General features: G+C 48.7%; 2 protein-coding genes and 1 long non-coding RNA gene across 4 annotated transcripts in view; 1 reads left to right on the forward strand and 2 right to left on the reverse strand.

Annotated features, from left to right (window-relative positions):
- trim9 (tripartite motif containing 9) overlaps positions 1 to 2006 on the reverse strand; it is a 28386-nt gene extending 26380 nt beyond the window's left edge. For both annotated transcript variants that reach the window (XM_076023381.1, XM_076023380.1), the window contains exon 1: positions 992 to 2006. In XM_076023381.1, the coding sequence (XP_075879496.1) occupies positions 992 to 1873 (882 nt within the window). In that variant the 5' untranslated portion in view covers positions 1874 to 2006. The remainder of the gene's footprint in view (positions 1 to 991) is intronic.
- Positions 2007 to 12690: 10684 nt separating this feature from the next.
- On the forward strand, positions 12691 to 17242 carry tmx1 (thioredoxin-related transmembrane protein 1). The gene is made up of 8 exons (XM_076023382.1): positions 12691 to 12984; positions 13400 to 13515; positions 13956 to 14001; positions 14441 to 14569; positions 14741 to 14786; positions 14945 to 15046; positions 15170 to 15236; positions 15455 to 17242. Exons 1-8 carry the CDS (start codon positions 12782 to 12784, stop codon positions 15679 to 15681), a joined length of 936 nt encoding a protein of 311 aa, XP_075879497.1. The 5' UTR covers positions 12691 to 12781; the 3' UTR covers positions 15682 to 17242.
- Positions 16011 to 18696, reverse strand: LOC142886331 (uncharacterized). The gene is made up of 2 exons (XR_012926415.1): positions 18229 to 18696; positions 16011 to 18100 (listed from the first exon to the last, which is right to left on the reverse strand). It is a non-coding gene; the product is annotated as an uncharacterized LOC142886331 (long non-coding RNA).
- Positions 18697 to 23869: the final 5173 nt, after the last annotated feature.

A 23869-nucleotide genomic window follows, 5' to 3' on the forward strand; every position in this document is an offset into this window, starting at 1 on the left:
GGCCGGAAGTGACGCTGCCATTGCCTTACTGTTTATTCATTTGGTCGTTTTTAGCTTAAAATCCACCTCCTTTACACCCACTGCTGCCTGGACAAGTCGTCAGTTCACTGCAAACGTACAGGTTAACATTCCGTATGTTGACTGCAAGCGAAACAGTATGTGTAAAAATGGGAGAGGCTGTGCCTAACCGAACGTTTCAATAAAAAAAAAGAGTTGCAATAATCCTGAAACTGTGGAAACCACAATGTTTCTACTGAGGGATGCCTCAGACGCTCTTACCATGGCAGTAGAGCATATTCTGAAAGACTGATGCAATCTGTTGCACAGCAGCTTTGAAACGAGTTAAAACTCAAGGTTGCTGTGGTCGTCGCTGTTGTTGTTGTTGTTGTTTTAAAAAAACTGGCTGCTGCCTGAATGCAGATGCAGCCTCGGCTTCCTGTTGATGGAGCCGCGAGGCCTCCTGACTCCTGCTGTCCGGCTGTGAACGGAATATCAAGCAGAAGCACCTCCAGTTGCTGACAGCCCTGCGCAACTTCGGGGGGACGTGCGGGCTCCAACGCACGTAGCACACAGAACTGATGCACACTAAAATAGAAAAAAAAAAAAAAAAAAATGAAAATGTGCTACAACAACAATGTTGACGGAACTAAACCAGTTTACTGGACATCTGACAGGCGACACGGCGGTGCCGGTGGTTAGCACTGTCGGCCTCACAGCAAGAAGGCTGCAGGTTCGATTGACCGTAGGTGTGTCCGAGAGAACGAGAGGTTGTTTGCCTTCCTGTGACGCTGCCTTCACCATATGACAGCTGGGATAGGCTTCAACAAACCCCTGCAATGCAACTGAAAATGGATGGACGTCTGACAATTTAAAAAAAAATCAAAAAAAAAACACAGTGATAAAACGTGACGGACATGAAGCAGCAGTTTGCTGCACAAGTGACGCCCAATGCAGACTTGTTGCTCGGCTCACGCGCACATCCCCCACGTACCTTGTGAAGCTTCCACATCGCCCCCAGCGCCTTGACCTCGTGCGTGCCGTGCTTGCCCTCCTCCAGACACTGGTAGCACACGGGCGTCTTGCACTGCACGCAGTACATGCTCAGGTTCTCCAGCTCGTGCTCCGTGCACGTGGAGATCTTGCGCGGGCTGGCGCGGCGACTCGCGCGCCCCTGCGCCGGCGGCACCAGGCGATGCTTGGCCAGGGGCCCGCGCGGCGGGTGACACCGCAGGCGGCACGGGTCGCAGTAGAAGACGTCGCACTGCTCGCACATGGCCGTGGCCTCCTTGGGGCTCCGCTCGCACAACTGGCACTTCAGGGCGGCCGCCTTGCTCTGCTGGTAGCGGTCCACCACCCCCTCCAGCACGCGGTTCTTGGCGAAACCGCGCAGCCCCCGCTCGTCCAGGATGAGGCTGCGGTGGCACTGCGGGCACGTGATGCACGAGTTGCGCGGGATCGGCGGCAGGGAGCCGGGATGAGGCAGCAGGTGGTGGGGGTGCTGCTGCTGCTGCTGCTGCTGCTGCTGCTGGTGCTGGAGGTGGGGGGGCGGCGGCGGCACGGCCGGCGGGAAGACCCGCACCCCGTTGGGCGACTTCTGGCACGGGGTGGTGGGCGCGCTGACGAAGCCGCCGTACGAGCCGTAGCCGCTGTCCGCCTCGCTGTACAGGCTCATCTTGTCCAGGTCCAGGTAGTCATAGTCGGACACGCCGGAGCCCGAGGCTCGGCTGCTCTGCGGGGACTCGGCGTCCGGGGTCTGCACCAGGATGTTCCGGGCGCACGCCAGGCAAATGTTGTGCGAGCAGGGCAGGATGATGGGCTCCCGGTAGAAGGAGCCGCACACGGGGCATTTCAGCTCCTCTTCCATCTCATCCATGGCTGCCGGGCGGGGAGGAGGTTCAACTCCGACACGGACTCGGCGGCTGTTTGTTTGGCGGCTTGGAGGACAAACGCGGAGCTCCGGTCGCTGCAGAGCGCAGTGCAACCTTGAGCCAGGCAGAGGAGCATCCGAGTGCCGACCGGGGCGGGGAGCGGGAGGGGAGGGGAGGGGGAGGGAGGGATCGAAGGAGAGGAGGCGGGTCCAGCCAACAGCCGCGCGGCGTCGCCGCACCCACGGCCGCCATTGGACCGGGCGGTGGATTCCTGGCGAGCCATTGGACGCGTCGTGTGTCCGCGGAGAGAGGAGCTGAATGAGCTGCGGAGATACGGCAGCAACGGATTAAGTGTTTAGACATTAAGTGCCTGATCCAAACCCAATTGATTAAGGGATTACAAGAGAAACAATGTGAGAGTCTGAGGCTCCAAGTATAGGGCGCGGATAAAGGTCAGCAACGTATGTATGCAGATATGCTAATAAATAAGCAACACATTTATTGTAGTCAACGCGAAAGAAAGGGTTGTGTTGTTTGTTATTTCAACTTTAATGAGATTAGAATAAGTGGATCATTAGAGCATTAAAAATGAAACCTGACAAGTCTGCTTATACAGGTATACAATCCTGCCATGTCAGCAAAATGCACTGGATGTACTAGAGAGGCTTCCTGTGTTCATGTATAATTGATATCCATCATCATGTGCATTATTTCAGAACATCACCTGTCGAGTATCTTCGTAATGCACAACTCTTATCTGCAAAAAAAAAAAAAAAAAAAAGGGTCTAAATATCTTTAAGTTTATTTTCCAGGATGACTTGGATGTGTTGTCCTCATTAGCAAATGGTGCCACATTAAATCACCGCCGGCTGCGATGGAAGACTTCTCTTTCCCGCCCCTTCTGCTTCTCCTTCTCGTCACTATCTGGAGCCATCTCTGTTTTATACGACCAAATACTTTAGGCAAGTCTGAGACTTCCATGGCAACGCGAGCCCCCGCGCTCGCTCCTTACAAGGCTGTTGATGGGGAAATTAAAGGCAGTAATCCCATTTGACAGGTTGCTGTTTTTGTTTTTTTTTCCAGAAGCCACAGAGGGCGAAACGTGCGGCCACTCAGGGTGATTGCATTTGCATATTTTGTAAAGCCGAGTTGGAGACGGTGGGGACGGGGAGGGGAAAACATGAATACAGGCATTTCTGTCTCATAAAGAGGACGGGTCGGGCTCCCATTATGCACCCAATGCCTCGGAACGTCGCCTCGGAACGTCGCCCCGGCTCTCGCCGATAAACACACCAGAGCGGGAATAATCTGTGAGTCGTCGGAATAAATGAGATTGCGGCATCACTCAAAGTTTGTTTTTTGCGGAATGAAAATGAAAGGAAAAGCTGGTTCGCGGCGGTAAACATGACCGGGGTTTGTCCATGTGATCAGAGGACGACCCTGGCGTGGAGTAAACACCCGCTTCATTAAATTCCCTGTGATCTACTCCTCGGAGACCCGCGATGTTTCGCGGCGTGATCCTTTAAGATTTTGCGAAAACATGCAACAAATGGCAAGTTTATCCCCGGATTCAACCAACCGCGGCGCCGATCCCGACCAAATGTTTGTAACGAGAGACCCTGAGCTATTTTTGGGCCACGTGTTTGCTGACGCCTTGGGCGCGATGACATTGTTCTTCTGTGTAATCTCCTCGCCTCTCGCTTCCGATCGCTGCCTCTTCTTCCTGTGCCACTGCCTTCAAACACAGCCAAGGCTCCTAAATTTATCACAGCTCCCCCCCCCCCCCCTTTTTTTTTTTCCTATTTATTGTGCTGCGTTGGCGCCGGCGGCTCTCCTGCTGCCAGGACACCCACACCAGAACTGAGAGAGAATCTTGAATCCTCCCACGCTTTTTTTTATTTATTTATTTATTTTTTTTAGCTTTCAAATCAGGTGGCTGAAATGTGAAATCAACATCACGCACACACACAGGGTCGCACAGAGGCGAGGCCGGCGTCCTGCTCGGATCCCGTGTCGTGTGAGCCGTGTCGTGGCCTCGGCCATCGATGCGCTCTAATCTTCTTTGCGCGTCGCAGGGAGTCGATTAACTCTTCTTTGTGCTGACTTCCTCCAGAGGCGATCGAGCTGCCTAAGAGAAGAGGAACAACAACAACAACAACAACAACAACAACACGGGGAGCTGTAGCTCAGGCTCGATAGTGATCCGTGAGTGTCGATCGTGTCGAGAAGTCGGCCGAAGTGCCTGCCGGTTTGTTTTCCTGAGCTCTGGATTCACAGCTGTGATCACAATTGAAAAATATGTGCTCTGACAACTCAAAAACTTGAGTTCTAAAGAAGCTTTGGGCTAGCGGGGGGGTGGCTGGGTTTAGGCGTTTTCAAAGACTGAGATGAAGCAGAATTTGAAGAGCTCGCCGTTTCATTAATTAATGTTTTGTTGTGACTGTTTGTAGTTGGACGCTCACATTTTCAACTCCAACTCAGTAAATTAACGATCTGTTTTAGAGGTGAAAAGAGGACAAACCGAGAGTTTGACGGCCCCTTTTCCCCCTTGTATTTTTCTCGTGTTAGGATTCGTGGATGTTTTTTGTAGGAGGGAAGCTGAAACGAAGGGCGCACAGAGACAATGTCTTTTGTTTTTGTTTTTTTGAAAGCGAGAGCCACAGGTGCAAGAGTTTATTGTCTGCTTCTTGCATGACCTTCAGGAGACAAAGATATGAAGATGCAGCATCTAAAACACAATTTGCCGTAACCTTTCCTTATGTAACCGTGCCCGCATCGTCACCAGCAGCAGGGAAAAGGAACTTTTTGGTGACAAAAGCCCAAAGTCACTCTGCAGCATCTCCTGCCTCGTGTCACAAGCTCATGTTTATGGATCCACATCCATCTGTGCCCTTCGCTGTGACCCGGCCGAGGTAATATGCATTTCCTAATGCAATGTTTGCAAATGAAGCCTTCAGGGGGCAAACTTGAAGGGAAGCCGTGTGCATATGGTTATTACCTCTACGTGACTCAACCGGCTCTGTTTTTCTGTGTGTGTGGCTGAAGTGCGCTGGGCCGGAGCTCGGCAAGGTGGACGTTGGACTTTGCGTTTTCTTTCGTAATGACTTTAGCACATTTTGTTTATAGGTACACGGTTTTCTCGTCTTTATGTGCACGCCGAGTTCAGGAAGTTCACGTCTCCAGCAGTGACTTTTGCACACAGAGGAATTTCATAATGATGTGTCTCCTTGCGGCTCTGGGACTGGACCGTTGCCTCTCGGAGCCGCCGACACAAAAACACCAAAGGCCGGAGCGGCTGCCGCTGCAAACAGAAATACATTCAAGCGCTTCATTGTACGCGGCTGCCCAGCTTACTTGCTGGCTTGGCTTGGCCGGCTGACTGGCTAGGTGCTTATTGCTCCGGAGGGGGAGGGGGAGAGGAAAAGGTGGGAGTGGGGCGTTCAGGGTCAGTGTGAACAGAACGAGCAATCGAAACAGCGGAGCGGCGCATCGCTGATGGAGAGAAGAAATGCAACAGTCATTTTTCCTGCATGTGTGCGAGTGAGTGTGTTTTTCTGTGTGTGTGTGTGTGTGTGTGTGTGAGTGTGAGTGTGTGGGCTGCCTGAAGAGACATGTGAGCGGTGAAGGGCTTCCACGTGCAGCGTCGCTCTCCGCTTCCTCTCCGCTAATCGTCCGAGCCCTGCAGGGAACTCGGCTGCAATTAATAGCCTAATGATTTTTTCTTTTCTTTTCTTTTTTTCTCTTTTAAACGGAGCGGGTTGGGGGATTTGATACTAAACCCGTCGCTACTGTTGCGCAGGGACTGGCGCGGTGTTCTCCTAACCCACAGAAGGCTGAGGATCGTGCAGCCGACACAGACTATTGATCGTGTGGAGGGGTCTTTAACCGTGCTGTCAGTCAAGGTTCTGCGCCAAGGCCAGTAAGATGTATGCAAAAAGAAAGGAAGGCTTGTTGCTAAAAATCAATGCGTCTTGTGTAGCTGGACAAACGATCCAGGTTAGCGTGAAGCTCCTTTTATTGACTAGATCCAGCACAGTCCACCTCCCCCCTCCCAGAATGCACTCTGTGATGTGATGTTCAAGTCTGGTCGGGTCTGTAGGATTAAGAATCATCACATTCCTGGGTGGAGATGATGTCGTTCTGGCCGATTCAGGCCTGCACGATTTCATCTGAACAACACGCTCGACAGGAGGCCTCCATGCTCCTCCCTGCCCCCACGCCACAGAATCCAGCAGGGAGTCCCCCTAATGGAGTCGGCTCGTGTTACTGCAGGCTTTGTTAGCGGCCGAGGGACTCCTCCTTTGTTTACACCCCCTCAGTTTAGAGCAGAAGAAGAAGAAAGCCGAGCAGGTGCGGTGGAAAGTGGAGCAGCAGAATGCAGGCAAGGACGAAGAGGGAGGCAGAAATAACCTGCCGGTCTTCATGGCTGGTGGATGGTCGGCGGACGCGAACCGTGGGAGGTACGTCCACCTTGAAAGCTCCACTCCCACTGAACCCATCAAGCAGCTCCATCAGGTGTGAGTGGAGGAACGTGTAAAGGTCTTCCTTGCGTGTCCACAGAGTGCTTCTGTCTCTTTCTTGATGACGCACGCTGATTAGTCCGCTCGTTCCATTCCACATCCAATGACAATATTTCCTCCAACTGTGGAATCAAGGTTCAGGGGTCGAGGTCCAAGGTGCTTCATTCTGCGGTCCAATGTGCGACAGCAGAACTTAATTTGGTGACTCAGGACCTGGAGAACATCCAGATCAAGAATCAAACAACTAGCGAGAGGCATCAACTTGACATCCAGCCCATTCTTTCCTTTACAGTATGATGTCTAATTGTGTGTGTATTAAGAAAACATTAGACAAAGGCGACCTACGGTCACAGCTGCCACAAGTGCAGCTCTCCCAACCTTCCCCAATGCTCATTTATTCAATAGAAGCTCACTTCAGACTCGGGTCTTTGTCTTGCCCCTCCAGAACCCATCACCTCATTGCTCAGGTCTCCCTCTGGGCTAAATCCTTCCTCACCACTGACAGCTGACCCCCCACAAGCACGATAGTGTGTGTGTGCGCGCGCGCGCGTGTGTGTGTGTGTGTGTGTGTGTGTGTGTTAGACAGGTTGTTGTGGCGACCATCGATCCAATGGTTTGATCATGGACGCCCCCCCGCCTCATCTCAGCAGCAGCTTCTCCTCAGGGAGCAATTTAAGGTGGTGGTGGTGTGTGTGTGTGTGGTGGGAGGCTGTGTCAGAGAGCATCAGCTACGACACATAAGGACATTTTAAAGGTAAAAGTCAAGTCCTGGTATTGCCACTGAAGGGCCATGAGGTTTTCCTTGAAATATTTTAGAATTTAGATTTTCAATTAGAAGAAAATATATTTTCGATACTTTTATACTGACATACAACAGGACATTGTGCACAGGACATGAATGGCATGTGCAAAGAACTGAGCAGCTAATGCTAAATGACTGTAGCAACCAATAAGACTTGATCATAGTTACAGATTGCAGCTTTTGATTTTGAAAAAAAACTATGATACTACATTTTATGTATATAGCACTTTTTGAGAAGCTCAAAGACGGTTTACATAAAACAAAAATCCTAAAAACAATTACAGTGAGATACGAATACAGGACAATTACATGAAACCGGACATAACATGACAAAGGAAAGACCGGAGGCCATGAGAGCCGTGGACCTTCAGTCACATGACTTTGATGCACTCTCAACTAACAGAACCATACAACTTCCCCTGACACACATACTGTCTGCACTAAACAGGACTTACGGCCCAGTAAACATCCGATTTTCCGCAGCTGTGGCAACGCGGTGCGTATCGTCAGGAGCCGAGCTGAGATGTGCGCCTTCCTCAGCGCACCTTTTAATAACAACACGTTGTTTTCCTGCGTACAGAAATAGCAACTTAAATGGGCCAAAGGCAGCCGAGTTTGTTGGGCAACCTCTCCGACAATCAGCGCTGAAAGCTTTCAGAGGCCGTCGCAGCGCGGGCGCCCCCCTGAACCGCCGGCCCACCTCGCACGCCCCGACACTGAAAACACAGCCCACGCACTCACCGTCCAGCTCACTGTGAATGTCAGTCCGCTCCCTCCTGTTTGTTTGGTCTCATATTGAAGTTGAGCTCCTGCTCTTCCGTTCACATTTGGATGGTTGTTGGTTGGCAACCTGTCCAGGTGTCGCCCCGCCTTCACCCTAACAGAGCTGGGATAGGCTCGAGCAGCCCTCAGTGATAGGAAATGAATAAGAAAACACAGGAACAATGCCACAACAACAAAAAAGTAGGGAGAGTTTCATACTAAAACTGAACTGGCAGCTTTTCCTATTTTGAGGCTTTATGAATTATTTATGCCCTGAAATGAGCTCGTTATTAATGAATAAAGCTCAGTGGCACGTATAGACGAATATTAAAATCTTAACTTTGGGGCTTTGGGCATACAGAACAAGCAACGGAAAACAGTATCTTTGTTTACATGGACACAAATAATCAGAATAAAGGCCAATAAGAATTCAGAATTCGGAAAGAAATTTTATTCCGAAAGAGAGAGGTGGTTGATGCCGATCATTATTCCGAATGGCGTCCATGTACACACCCATTCGGATCCTGTCTTCCTAGTTGGGGTAATATTATCTCCACTTGAGCATGTGTGCTCCGCCAGCGTGACGTTTTCCGCCTTTGCGACAGCCGGCCGTTTTTCGGCAAGCAGAAAACATGGCGGGAGGAAAGCAAAACTGGTCCGTTGCTGACACGACTTTCTTGTTGGAAGCTTTAAAAGATCTCAGGATTGTTGAACGTCTTGACGGTCGAAAGGCTCGAAACACCGAGCTGTACAAACAAGTTCATGAAAAGCTGCAGGAAGCCAGAATTCACCGAACCATCGACCAAATCAAACGCGTTGAAACAAACACATCACGACTGGATCATTTTATTTAGTGTCCATTTGATGAATGGATTTGGAATTCACGGTCGACCAAGGTTTAGATCGGACTGGAGAAATTTGCGCATGTAAACACAGCCAGAGATCTTCTACAGAGGCAAGTTTATGATAAAATTTCAGTTGAGGAGTTCGTCAAAACTCCTTTTTTTCCTCTTTTTTTTTCACAAGGCAGGTCTTTTTATTCAACAAGGATGAAAGGAGAGAAAGAGTCCACCAAAGTACGGACCGTACATTTCATTTCAGTCTTGAAAAGTGGACTTTTCTTCCTCGCATGGACTCGCTCTCCCTGCAACCGACAGGAAAAACCACTGGAAGGCATCAGTGCGACGATGACGATGGACGGCAGATCAATGAGCCTCTCAATGTGGCTGCCGGGCCGTGATGCGTGTTTGACCCGTTGGCAGAGGCGCATCATTCCAGCACTCCCGCCTACGAACACCTTTTCACGTCACGTCTGCGAGCGGCTTCAGCCTTCCAAGTGGCCTGTTTCATCTCGGTCGGGATTTTTCCCCAAGGCAGGAAGCCGGTTGCGTCAAGGCGCACGTCAAAAAAAGAGGCGCCGCGCGGTGAGCGTGTGTCTGTGTGTGAATGGCTGCCCATTGTTCTCCTCCCACCTCTCAACGCTACGAGCCATTTGCTTACACTGGCCTGCGTGAGGAGTCCTCCCACCGCTCCCAGTCATCCTTCCTTCTCCTCAGACACCAGCCGAGCCTCCTGCACGGGGCATCATCTGCCAGTGAGTCACGGATGGCAGCGCTTATATGGGCATCGGGTCTTCTTTTTTTTTTTCTCCCCCAACCAGAAAGAAGATCCACCTTACGTAAGGGTTTCTTTCCGTTTATAGGCAAATGTGCGCAGGACTGGCGCTATTTTGGTGCGGAGCGCCGGCGCTTGTTGCAAGCCGTGTTTGAAAAACAGGCAACGGGGAAAAACAGAAAGTGTCAATGTGTTTTGGAAAGGGCTCAACTTGGTGGTGGGGGTGGGGGTTTACTTCACCAGCGACTTTCTAGCAGTACTCTGGATGTGAACTCCCCAGAAATAAGAACATTCATCCCCTTACTGCCTTCGCTTTAGCTTTAGCTTTAGCCTCTGACAGTTTGCGGGATAAAATGCTGATTAAAATGCAAAGGGGACGACTGAACGGGCAAACACATTAAACCTTACACATTACACCTTAACAAAATAAAAACGTGAAACACCACATTCAACAAAACACCAGTCATCACCGCCAGGCCCATTATTTGTTCTCTCTCTCTTTTTTTTAATGACTGCATGTGAACTGCGTGAGGACATTGGGGAAAGGTTGAAATATGCTGAACAAAAGGATGGACTGCGTGGGATGAGTAGAATAAAGACTTTTGTTCCACTCGAGCACGTGTGGATCCAATTAGAGGGACCAGCGGAGCCGCTTCCCCCCCCCCCGCCGACGCCTGACGCATTTACAGAGGCTCCTGAAGAGGCTTTCCTCGCGGCAGACTGATTGACACGTTAAACCGCACGTGACAAACTACTGCTGCGTTAAATACGTACGTTTACATCTCCATAAAACAGCATATTTTTTGCCCTCTGTTTACAGCCTTCAGATTAAACTTCCTGTTAGATTCGAAAGCTTTGCTGGGCCTCCCACCACAAAATGGTCTTGCTGACCTAGAAGAGGTTTTACATTAATATTACATGGAGACTCTAAATGAACTACAAGTGGGGAAATAAAAATGACACATTTTTACTGCGTTCATTTTTTAGAGTTCAGTCCTGCACGGACAGCTCTCATCTTGTTTACCCCCAGAGCTGAATACATGTATATTAATATTACAGCAAAGCCGTGAATGATATTTTCAGATAAAAACTGTGAAAAAGGAGGAAGAACTGCGAAACCCGCGACCTCCGCTGGCTTTTGTTCAAACTTCCCTCGGGGTTCAAGGTTCTTCATCGCAGCAGTGGAGGTCATGACGCGTCCATTCAATCTAAAAACGATGAGTCAGTGTGCCGGACTCGGATGCTGAGCTCAGAAGAATCCATAGTGCTCCCCAGCACAGTGACCCACATTTAGCCACGCCCCTTCCACAAGTGACGCTGACAACTCTCACATGGCTCCGCTTTTCTATTTTGTGAGAGTGGACGATCAAAAGCTCCACAACTGTTTCAAGCTTTGGTCTTTGACAAATTATAAAATTATCATTTTGACAAAAATGTGTTGCAGAGAGTCTTAACAGACTTTGATTTATCAACAGCTGGGTGTTTGATATGAATATGTTTTCACTCAATTGCCTCACAGCGGACTCAATAATACCTGTGAGTGCAGTCTGAAGCCTTGTTTGTGAGCAGCTGGTCGAGGAGCTCTAGCGTCTGGACCACAGGAAGTTCGGGAATGTTGGGATGAGTAAGATATATTGGTGGTCACGGTGGCTAATTTCGTAGGTAATCCGGACCCCACCAATGGCTCCAGGCGCTGGAACATCTGGCATTAAGCTGTAATTGCCTGCAACAGCACAGCCGTTGCAAGTCGCTGATGCTTGCAGTCCGTTGGGAAATGCAGCGCTTGTGTCTCGAAGCCCCGCCTTTGAGATTTTCTAATCAAAGTATCCCTTTTCATGTCCAAGGAATAAAAACATTTTAAAAAAGGCAAAACATTTCTATTTGCCTCCACCTTGACGGAGCACCAATTTAAAAAATAATTTATAAAAATCAACATCAACTGATGACACCTCTGTCTACTTTCATTGCACATTTAACAAAAATGAGCGCAAACCATGGCAATTGAAGGCAGATTTTGGAAATTTGGAAGCTAAATGGACCCACTACAGTGTTGCACAAAAAAAAAAAAAAAAAATAGATGAAGTGACTGGACCAGTGAATGGTCATAAACAGTCACGATGGAAGCATTCTGGAGAAGAACACAGCAGAGGCTTCGAGACCGCCGGGTGTGCTGCCCTCACTGCCGCATAAGGTTGGAGAGGAAGAGCAGAGCACCCGGCCTGGAGGAGAGTCACTTTGCTCTGTAAGTGGAGCAGAGCCGAGCTGATGGCTGGAGAAAGGGGGTGTCGGCAGGGGCACAAAAGGATGTCATCTGGAGTGTATTTTTAGAGAGTGAGGTGGACTGATAACTGGCTGCCACTGCCAGCTGCCTGCAGGTTCCCAGCGACCGAGAGCTGCTCCCATATTGCACACTCAGTCAAGCTAACATCCACTAACTCCTGACTGGCACTCTGACAAGCCTTCTTAGGGGGCTCAGGCCAGGTTCCACCTGGATGAAAAACATCCCCTATACAAGAATTAATAATTTGCTTGTCGCTGAGCTCTAGATGTATTACGTACACACATGCTATCAAAGTATAGTCAGTAGCAGCCAGGGATGACTACCTAAAACTAGCTAAAAAATATCAGAGAGAATTTTTTTATATATACATATATATATATATGGGCAGGCATTTAAAAATATTGTAGGCAAACAGATTTTACCTGAATAGACGGCGCTCTTACCGCTTTACTACCGAGTTGTAAGTTTTTAGAAGGGACAACAGCACCATCTGCTGTTGAAGGCTAAATTTGCTGTTGACACTTTTTTGTTGGTAGCGCCTGAAAATATTTTATAATTTGATAGACTCTTTAGAATTATAGACCTCTATGCCAACAACGCTGCTGCTCGCTAGAGCAAATTCAAAGCGGTAGTCCAAGACTTGTGACTTAGTAATTGTGTATATTCGTAATATTCACTTTTGAATAATAGTTACGTGAGTATTTTACTTACGGCTTTAATCCTGTACTGTCAGAATTGTGTCTTTCCTCTCACTGCACCTCCTTTGACTTTCACAGCCTCTCTCTCTCTCTCTCTCTCTCTCTCTCTCTCTCTCTCTCTCTCTCTCTCTCTCTCTCTCTCTCTCTAGCCTCCCCTCTTTAATTTTTCGAACACATACAGTTAAGTAGCTGACTCGGAGGTTCAGGCGCAAACCGGAAGTGAGCGCTTGACCAACATGGCGAGCCTGACAGCGAGCAGCACTCAGGACACGGGGATGTTTTCTTTGACACTGCGAGCGGCGCACCGCTCCTGGATATGCTTCGCGGTCATCGCGCTATGTCTGAGGCCGCCGCCCACCTCGGCGAAGCCGGACAGCCTGAAGGAAGTGACCGACGCCAACTGGGAAGACATCCTGGCCGGAGAGTGGATGATTGAATTGTCAGTGTCTTGTGGAAGCGTATCGTGCTAATGGCTAACGCCGTCTAGCCAGAGAAGTCTAGTCGGTTAGGAGCTATTTAAAGCTCGCGGAATTAGGGGCAAGGGTGTGAAGCGGCTGGTTAAGACAAGGCGCACCGCCGTGTCCGTTAAATAAAACATTTGTTGCGAAACATGGCTCAAAATGGCTTTAAAAGTAGTTAACCGCTGACATCTGTCATGTTTTGGCTTATCGTAAACATGCTAATGAGCCCGGTTGGCTAGGCTGCGAGCTAACTCACTGCACGGGCAGCTAAGCTGGAAACACCTCTTAGTCAAAGATCGTTTGTGATTTTTTTTTTAATTTCTATTTTTAACTGCAAATGTGAGTTAGTTTTGACTGAAACTTTAACGCGCGTCTCTCTATTTACTGCGCCAGCTATGCCCCGTGGTGCCCCGCATGCCAGCAGCTCCAGTCGGTGTGGAAGGAGTTTGCGGACTGGGGGGAGGACATGGGGGTCAACATCGCCAAGGTGGACGTGACTGAGCAGCCCGGTAAGGCTTGCAAACACTTAAAGAAGCCGGTGGCAGCTTTCAAGCACTTAAATCGCCAGACTGAATTACTAAAGAGGACTGACCGAGGGAGAAAAAAATAATAATAATAAAATAAAAAATGCTGCTGCGATTTTGCACTAGCTACTATTTTTGGCAGAAGGCCACGTAAGAACAATTTAACCCCTTTCAGAAGTGTCTGCTTGAATGAGTTTTAGTACCAAACACTGTCAACCGAGTTCCACTCTGCAGCTTGTGATGCAGCCCAAATTCACTCTTCAGTATTACAGAGATGGCATATATACATTTGATTTTTTTTTAATTCCCCTGTAACGTAATGATGTATCATGCATAATAACGCTGTTCGTTGAGAAATGTTTAACCATTGTTTTTTTTCCTAATGGTTTCCTGCACGTTTAAAAGTTCTCTCTTCCTCCCGCAAGGCCTGAGCGGGAGATTCATCATCACTTCACTTCCTACAATCTACCAGTAAGTTCTTTTTTTTTGTGGTTTTTAGTACCTCTGTTCTCTGCCTGATGTGGAGCCATTAATATTGAAGTCCTTTGCACAAACATAACAGTCTAAATACTAAATAATTTCAAATTAAACGGCATAAATTACTGTATGCAAGATCAGTGGTGGTCACAGATCAATTTATTTTTTCATATTCACGACCCATTTTTGTCAGCATGACAAGAATAGCAAAACATATCAAACGAGTTTTCATTTGAAAAGTGTGCACTTCTTGCGAGGTATATTTAGCCGCTGCCTGATGTGCTCGTGTCTCTGCTTCTGCCTATTTCGTTCCTTAAGCTGTCACTCAACGTCGACTGTAGCCCTCACGCGATTCGTGATCGCGGCAGCTGTCTGACAGTGTTTCTCATCACACTGAACTGTGTGAGTGACGGGCCGTCTGTAATCCTTGCAGCTGTAAGGACGGCGTCTTCAGGAAGTACCAGGGAGCTCGCACCAAGGACGACTTCCTGGCCTTCGTCCAGGATCAGAGATGGAAGTCCATCGAGCCGGTGTCCTCCTGGTTTGGCCCTTCGTCGTTTCTGTGAGTGTCTCTCTTCCTGGTTCTGCTTCAGTGAGTGTCACGGAAGTCTACATTTTAGGCTGTAGGTCAGATCTAAGCACACTTCCTTGAGGGTGTTTGTGGTTGCGACATTTCCTCTTCGTTCGAAACGCGCATTAATTGCTCACCGCCGTTTCCTTCGTTGTTCCACAGAATGAATTCAATGTCGGCGTTGTTCAAACTCTCCATGTTCATCCGGGTGAGTCGGCATGTCCTCTCCGTGTGAACTCCCTGCAAATTAAATAGTGGATAAGAGCCACAATCTGGTTGAAAGATCACCACAAAATGAGTCTTTGCACACATTCTGTTTGTCTCTTTATTTTGCCACCTTTAATTGCTCCCCTCGTGTTTTTCCAGCGTTGCCACAACTACATGACGGACCAGCTCGGCATTCCTGTTTGGGGCTCGTATGTCATCTTCGGCCTGGTCACGCTGTTCTCCGGTCTGGCGCTGGGACTGGTGTGTTAGACGTGCAGCTTGCCTTGGTGGTGTTGTTGTTGTAATGGAAGTGAAGCTCCTATTCTCACATTTCTGTAATAAAATGTTTCTGTTTGGTTTTTTTTCCCGCTGTTGCTGCTGCAGCTGCTGGTCTTCATCGCGGATTTTGTCTTCCCTTCTCGACGGTTCTCTCCTCAGGATTACCACCAGAGTGAGTTTCCATGAAGACAGATATTTTTTCTTTTTTTACTGATGCTTTCTAACAACAATCTAGTGCGCCAAGAGCATGAGTTTTTAGCCGGAGGCTGTAAACAGAGGGCTAATGCCTGCAGCCAGGAATTCAAGAAAGTGGTCAAGCAAATGAATTATTGTGGAGACGCTGGCGTTTGGTCGTTGATCTGTAACCGGCTCCCTGATTCTCTCCTGCAGAGAAGCAGGCGATGCAGCAGGCGAGGCTGCTTCAGGAGCAAGAGGACGAAGCCGATGGCGAGGAAGACGACGACGACGACGAAGAGGATGAGGCGTGGAGGAGGAGGAGGAGAGGCTCCCCTGAGGGCCGACCCGAAGCCAAGGGACAGAGTTTCCCCGAGGAGCCTCTGAGGAGGAGGGTGGTGGGTAGCCGGCAGGAGGAGGAGGAGGACGAGGAGGACACCTAGAGGGAACCCAGCCAGCCCTGCTCCAGGCCGAGGAGAGCCCGGAGCCGGAGGTGTTCAGCAGCAGTGTTTACAGCAGGGAGCCGAAATCCTTCTCCCGTTCCCTCCTTTTCACCTCTCTCTGGGCGCCTCTTTCCCTCGTCCTTCCCTTGTCTTTGAACGGGAACGCTTTGGACTCAGCGTTTTACCCCACATGCAGCGGCACGGTCGTCCCAGAAGCAGCGGAAAAGCACTCCCCGCCGCTTTGGAACCGAAACGGCCTCGAGGTGGTTTGGATCTGAAGTGCAGCCGAGTTGTTCTTTATGCTACGCATCCTTTTTTTTTATGGTTTGTGTGCGCGTGTGTGTGTGTGTGTGTGTGTGTTTCACATTTATCTGTGTTTTATCGAACCTGACTTGGGTTGGAGTTTTGCTTTAGGGTTTATCATGAAGTCGGTTCATTCAGACTGTTGTTTTTCTGTCTCCAGTGTGTTGCTGGCAGGTAAAAGCTGATGCAACAAGGCGCGTGAGCACACAGTGGGGTTTGTTGACTGCTAACCTGCAGTGGCTGAAAGCTCCTCCCATCACTCCTGCAAACATTCAAGTCCATAGATGGAAATGCATTATTGCATATGGATTATTTTTTTCTTTTTTTTTTTTTAAGGTTCTATTATTTTTTTTTTTCATAATATGCTTGTCTTTGATTTTACGTTTAGGGCAGGATCCCTTTCTCAGCATGTCTGCTTTGCTCCATAAACACACCAAAAAGCTGACTTGACTAAAGAGAATAGAACGCACAAGCAGGTTGCTTTAAAAAGAAAAGGAAAAAAAAAAAAAGGTGGTTTGTTTATTTCAAATTAAAAGCCTAATGAATGTCGTCCTGTAGATACTGTAAATACTAATGTATCATACACAATCTGCAGGATTTCTGTGACTAATCCTTACTGGTGATTCTTTAATTAGTAAAGGAAATTTACTAAAATAGATTAGCCTGGCTAAAGGTTAGAAAAAAAAAAAAACAACTTACAAAATGAGTCAAAAATCCATCCAACAGTAGCAGCAACAGTATCTTATATGTACAGTATGTGTATCAATGGTCTGTCGTGAAACCTTTTCAAAGCATAAAATGTCAAACTTCACTTTGAGTTTGGTGCTTTTGTGCTGGGTTTTTAACACGTTTCAGATATTAACTCCACTGCTAGCACAGCCAGTGTCACGTTTCACTCCAGAATATTATTAAGGAGCTCCGTGTGAGTGTGTCTTCTTGAACTCGATTCTCCCTTTTTTGGTGTAAACATTAGCCACGATGGGATCAGCTGGTCCCGCTGCGGTGAGAGGTCTGTTCTGGTGGTGGGGTCAGGAAGTCAGTGCAATGTCCTTAAAGCAAGAGCTGCACGGTGCCAGCTGTGTGCTTTGTGATGCACACATTTCCCTCCTTGAAGAACGTTGAGAATTTGAGTGACGGTTGAAAGGGATTGTATTTTTTACCTGCCCACTATTAACTGCTTGTAGCATTCACTCTCTTCTCTGAGCCGCCTTTGTTCTGTAACGTTCAGACATTTCTTTAAATAAAAGGTTTAACTCAATTAGAGGTGACTGACTGCTCTGAATTCCAACATGTAGCGGACACAATATTTGCTATGAAATGTAAACGTTAGATTTTTGTGACAAAAGTGGCCAAAAATGAGTGTTAAAATATGAATTTGATATAAAGTCAAGTCAAAGTTTATTTACAGAGTACTTTTAACACGACTGCCGACGTACAAAGTGCTCTATTAAAAGATAAAAATAGAAAGGATCACTTGCTTAGCAGGGACTAAAGGCCAGGGAGAAGAGGTGAGTTTTTAAGAGAGACTTAAGCTGATCAATGGACTGTGCAGCTCTAACCGGGAGGGGTAGGCTGTTCCACACTTCAGGGGCAGCAACCGAGAGGGCTCTGTCTCCACGGCTGGACAGCCTGGTTCGTGGTGCTGCCAAGAGCAACTGCTTGGATGACTCAAGTGCCCTTGTAGTAGCGTGAGGCTGCACAAGCTCTAATAAATAGGCTGGTACCAGACCATTTTAGACATTTAAAAACAAATAATAACACCTTGAATTGGATCCTTAAATGAACAGGTAACCAGTGTAAGGATGCCAGGGTGGCACTAATGTGTTGACGGCCGTTTCTGTCCATTCAGACGGCGGGCAACTGCACTCTGAACTACCCGTAAGCTTGTAAGTGGCTTGCAAAGGCCAAGAAAATGTGTCAGTCTCATGTGAGTAGAAGTGTTTTATATCTATAATGAAAAATATAATAAAAAGTGGCATCAGAATTTAGAGGCTAAAACTACTGTACACCATTGGAGGTCGCTGTTGCACTTACTTTGGTGTTAACGCGTCCAATCCCCGGCCTCAGATGGTCAGGATGGAGAGTTGCGGGTTACTTCTATTTATTTGTGCGTCCACTGTGAGCAGAATGAGGTACGTTGGCGTTTCCCTTTTTAGACATGTTTAATGTGTATTTATATTTGTTTAAGAAAAATATTTTTCCGTAATTTTGAAAATTAGTGAAATAAAAAGGAATGTGTCTTACTACATTGACTGCCTTTTTAGACACAAGGACATCTCCAGTTCACCTCCCCTCTATTTGTGCCCTTGCGCTTCCCCCCGCCTTCATTTCTTTGACCGAACCCCTGGTGTGGCATTAACCCTGAGGTCAGAGGTCAGGGCGACTCTCTAATTAAACTATTTCTGCACGTGTTCAATGTGTGTGAGGGTAGAGCAGAAGCGGGAGGAAGAAGAGGAGGAAGGTGTTGGTGGGAATCCCCTTCTGTCATGTTCCGCTTCTCGCGTTGAGCGCGGAGACTCGGGTCACAAACACGTGCACGATACTCTTCAAACAGTCGCCCAGTTGAAAAGAAAGTCGACTGTGGCCGTCTTGGCGGCTGGAAGTCGAACGGGGGAGAAAACCGGGCAGCGTAGAACGGAGGCAGACCGTGCCGCCGCCGGGCTCCGTTCCCCGCTATTTGACGCACTCGGCTTTCTCTCGGTTTGCTCTCGAGCTGCGGAAGTTCTGCCACAGTGAACCAATACTGAGGAAAACGGGGGTGACACTAGAATGAATGAAAAAAAAAAAAAAGAATCCCTCACACCTCACTCGATGTTGGCATAAATACAAGTAAGTATTAGTAATAGTAAGTTGTTAAGTATTTTTCTCTCCTAGTTAATGCGGCAGATGGAAGAACTTTGTTTGGGAAAAGCTCCTCCTAATGGGCCGCTGAAGGTGACGGGACGGCGTCCACGCCTTGAAATGTGAGTCACATTTTCCAGCTGGGGGTGGGGGGGGCAACCAGCTAACCACACACCTCCCTCCTCATCCTCCCGTTTTTCTTTAAGCAACCATTCAATTCGGCGTGTCACTTCGTTTCATTTCAAAGTTCCCTATCTACGCCCCGCAAATGCAGACACATCCACAGGAAAAAATGCCCCATGTGATGCTGGCAAACGCTGAGGCCGTTCCGCCCGCCGCCCTGACGATCAGCCCACTTGTCTGGCCCACGCGCATCTGCCTCAGCGCCACACATCCGTCAGCAGACTGGTTTACTGGCTCTTCATTCATCCAGTCCGTTCAAATCGTTCTGTTCCTCACCGCAAAGCGCTGCCCTCCGGCCACCCACGTCAACATCCAGGAGCTGTGTGTCACTTCCCTGCGGTCATCGTAATTACACGGCGGCTCCGCCAGACAAACAGAAGGGACACACAGGTTCCCTTTCGACTTTTGTCTTGTTATGTTGTGTGCCCCCCTGCTGCTCTGCCGCAGGTACGTTTCCAGGAAGCTGTCGTGGTCAATGCCGCGGAGAATGCTCCGCCCCCTCTGTCTGTGCTGTGGATGTGAGGCCTTTTTCTTAGGCGTGTGCAGGACGCTAAAAAAAAAAATAGCAGTGCACGCTCCCCGTGGCATAAACACAGGAAATTACACTGGCAGGCTTCGCAATGTGTCGGCTTCAAATCCCTGCAGTCCAGGAAGAGAACACACACACACACACACACGCACACACACGCACACACACACACGCACGCACACACACACCAAGGGCCATTTGAAGGAATAACATACTGTGTATAATAAACTCTGCTTCATGACGTAGCTCCACTGACCTGCTGCACCTAAAATACTTTCTTTGCTTCTGTGTCAGTGGTGAAAAAACATTAATTCCGGTTCATCTCTTTAAACAAACTGAACACCGAGGACTGATTTCAAATCTTTTGGCCTCCAGAACTTCCAGCTGCAAAGCCTTTTTGCCATCATAATTCATTTTCTTTTGTTGGGAATAGTCCGCTTCAACCACATACTGAAGTTTAAAAGAACACAACAGCATCTACGGTGCAATGCGATTATTTTTGGTTGTGTTGAAGGCAAATTATGGTTGAGGCAACACAAGAGTGGCTTTGCGGAGAGTAATGACTTTAAGGGTAATTTGATTCATTGCTCAGCTTCAGGACGGTGTTTCGTTCGAAAGTGAAGGTGTGGATGGTGGTGTTTGGTTGTGACAGAGAGACAACAGGCAGGACTAGATTGGAGCTGATGAACTATGTGGTTGAGATGAGCTGATCGTGGCCAGGTGAGATCCACTGCTGAGGCAGAGCAGCTGTGGGGAGGTGAGCAGAGACCAGCAGGGGGCGGGGACCAGCAGGGGGCGGGGACTAGCCATGCAATGTATTACGTGTTGCATTTCTGTTTTTATTTCTTTTTCTGTGAAGCCCTTTGAGATGCATTGATAATGCATGAAAAGCGCTATATAAATAAAGTTTTGATTGATTGATTGATTGATTGATTGATTTGATTGATCCACGCTCACACTCACCGACGTTCTAGTGGTGCCCATCAGCCAAATGTTCATGTTTACGTGCACAGTAGATAGGAGGGAAGCCGCGCAGACACAGGGGGAGCATGCAAACTGCAGCAGACAAACAGACAGAGAGAGGGAGCGCCCTTCAATTCAAAAACACGTTTTGGAAATGTCAAGCGTGAGCAAACAGAGCAGCTTCTAGTCATTGCAGTCTGTGTTGTTATTCCGTGTGAGCTGTGACCTTCCAGGCGCTGGGAGATCTGCTCATCCTGAAACTTCCACACAGGTTCCTCAGCACAGTCAAAGGTACAGCGTGGCATATAAGAAAGGTTAGAACGCTTAACAATCATTAAAGAAAAAAACTTGTTCTCCAACCTGGAGGTCGAGATAAGAGTCTGTTTTTTGTTTTTTTTACTGTCTCAGGGTTCATAATCATTCAGTCAACTGCTGCCACGTTGAGGAAATTGCACTGGTTTAATTCGACCGCGCAAACAAACCGTCCATCCAACGCTGACGCTGACGGGAGGAAATCCTTCGTGAGCCAGTGAAGTAAACATCTCAAGCAGCGGCTCTTAATCTCCCCTTTATGCCGGGGATTACATCATCGAGTGGATGGCAATGGCGATGCCCTGAGGCACTCTGGGTAATAATCGGCATGGCTGCTTTTGAGGTTGTACAGCCGCACGCGGCATCAAAGCACTTCCTCCAAAGCAGCAGTGGCAGGTTGTTTTGGCCTCTGGCCTGCAAACGTCACACGCGGCTCTGCGCGTGAGGAAATGTCCGCCGCCGAGAACAGGAAGTGGAGCGGCGCAGCCAGGAAGTATCTGCCAAGATCCCGGAAGTCGGATCTCAGGTGGGTGAAACTGGTGGTTTCAAGGCGGTGCTTGCAATGAGTGTCGTGATGTTACGGTGCATATTTCACTCCAAAACAATTCAGCTGTAGTCATGTCCTTCAGCCGTAGGCGGCACAATGTTTTTGACAGCTAGCCTATGAATGAAAGTACGTGTAAGAAGCTAACTAAAGCTTTTGCCCATTGAGCGAAAGCTTTCGTTAGCTTCGACGGGTTCATGCCCACTGAGAAAGAAACTGGAAAGAAAAGGAAACTGGGCATAAAAACTGTTTTGAGATAACAAAAAACAGAATTTCAAACATGCAAGCCCGAACGTGATTAATCGCAATTAACTGTGGAAAGTCAGAGATTAATCTCAATTTTAAAAAATGCATCGTTTGACAACCCTACTATAAATATATACGTTAAATAACATCGTTACTGCAGTTTACTCCAGTTTACTCAAATGTTGTCGGCTGTGTTGTGCTTTTTTTTCTTTTTTTAAAGGCTCTCGACTAAACCAAAATAGAGCAACAAAAAAAAAACAAAAACAAAATTGCGGCTCAGCGAGGAGACTGCAGTGAAAGTTGCCTCCTCGAACGTCTGTAATTATTGTGATGCGTGCGACGGGCGGAGCAATCAAAGCTGAGTGAAACCACCGGAACGTGCAAGCGCGTCCAAACTGGCAACTGTCCAAACTGGCAACCATCCTGCGGGCGGAGAGCACTTCTCTTCATCAGCTCATCGGCCCCTTTTATTACGATCCTTTTTATTTTCTTCCTGTTGGACAACGATGAGTAATGTCGATGACTAATGACAGAAGTAAAACACCTGCCTCCGTGAGCCACTTTACCCACAACGGGCGACCCTCTGTCCCCGAGGTGGACCTCTGCTCTCCCCCCCCCGACCCCTTGCTGCCTGCCTGCCTGCTGGCCAGCTCTCCGCCGCTCAGCTCAGCTCTGACTTCCTGTTTGTATAGGAAACAAAGCGGCAGGAAGAGGAGCTCCTGGCAGAGAGCAGCTGGAGGAGAGAAGGAGGAGGAGGAGAAAGAAGTGGAGGTGGAGAACTATTTCTGTGCGGCCCCGGCGGCCGTGCACAGAGAAGATGCACTGATCTTCATGAGGTAATTACAAGGTTTATATGACAGGGGAACAATTACCGAACTTCGTCAGCAGCAGCAGCAGCAGCAGCAGCCGTCGTGTCTCTCTGGACCTTTAATTGCCGAGCTCTGCTGTTTGTCAACATGTATTTTTAGGGACGGGCTCGGCAGTAATGGGAGGGTTCCTGCGAGGCTGCAGAAAAATCAAAATCCAAAGTGACGTCTCGTCTCTTTGTGCTCGACGTCAGAGAGCCGGAGTCGGCTGTGAGAGGTGAAGAGGAGGAAGGAGGAGAGTCTTTCGACCTCTGTGAACCCGAGGCGGTTCAGGTCACTTGAATAGCGGCACGAGACATGTCGACCAATCGCGTCGGGTCAGGACCGTGAGCATCTTCGTGCTTGACGCTGAGCAGCTCGCTGCGAGTCAGAGAGTCCACAGCGCATGAAATATGAGTACGAGTGTAATAATATTATGGCAACGAGACATCTGGCCGCCGTCTCCACACGCACACACGCACACACGCACACACATGCAGACTCAGAGGAAGGAAGAGGGGCTGCAGGAATACCACATCCTGTCCCTGACCTGCCTGGAGGGACAGGATTGACCTGCCGCCTGCTGATTGGAATTCAGACATGAGGCAGCAGTTCACTCGGCTGATCAACTAATCGGAGGCTGCGCTCATGTTTTATGCCGTCTGAAGTCCGACCGCAGCTGCTGCCGTCGCCGCCGCCTCTCCATGACAGTGAAAATCATGTTGCCTTTAAGCCTCTTGACACGGCTGAAGATGAGCTATGAGCTCGGGGACTCGAAGGGATTTTCACAGGTGCCTGAATTCCTGAGCTGTTGGGGGTTGGAGGGGGGGGCTGGAGGGGTGGCCAAGGAGGGGAGCTCCGCGGCGTCTGGAAGCCCACATTCCTCCGGCAGCATGTGGAAGAGTCATTTCTCCTGGTAAGAGGCCTCCAGCCAGTCAGCGAGGGAGGGGGTTGAGTCCGAGGCAGAGAAGGTCAGCGGAGGTCGCCGCAGTTACGGCCGATCTCCGTCTCCTCCGGGAATTCCAGTCTTGTCTGACGGAGCTCAGAGACGTACGTGTGTTTTCCCCGCGTGCCGTGACAGATGTAGTGTCACACGATGAGTTTGGGATATTTTTGTGTTGTTGTTCCACGCGTTTGTTCACCTTCGTCGACCTTTCCCCGATCTTCTCGCGTCAGGATTTGGGTTTTGGGATTGATTTTAAAAAATGTTTCTTTTGAAGCTCTGAGCAGGGTCACACCACCTTGTTTATCTTGACACATTAGTTCTTGAGAAGCAAAGCAGGCACTGATGACCCTGAGGCCTCTGCTACAACTCCACAGGTCAGGGTTGAGCTGATTGTGTGATTTTATCTAGAAAGCCTCTTAAAAACTCTCCAGAGCTGCAATATTGTATCCCTGTCTTTGAAGGGACTTTACTGTCTG

This window comes from Nelusetta ayraudi, unplaced genomic scaffold (genome assembly GCF_046127955.1).
Source record: "Nelusetta ayraudi isolate G7.1 ecotype Tasmania unplaced genomic scaffold, CSIRO-AGI_Nayr_v1 ptg000015l, whole genome shotgun sequence".
In the NCBI taxonomy this organism is placed as follows: domain Eukaryota; kingdom Metazoa; phylum Chordata; class Actinopteri; order Tetraodontiformes; family Monacanthidae; genus Nelusetta; species Nelusetta ayraudi.

Bases quoted from the DNA above. Each gene is read 5' to 3' on its own strand.
- tmx1 (XM_076023382.1), top strand. From the start codon at position 12,782: ATGGCGAGCCTGACAGCGAGCAGCACTCAGGACACGGGGATGTTTTCT. The intron at 13,516-13,955 runs GTAAGGCTTGCA...TCCTCCCGCAAG, and splicing joins GGACGTGACTGAGCAGCCCG to GCCTGAGCGGGAGATTCATC. The intron at 15,047-15,169 runs GTGTGTTAGACG...TTGCTGCTGCAG, and splicing joins CCGGTCTGGCGCTGGGACTG to CTGCTGGTCTTCATCGCGGA.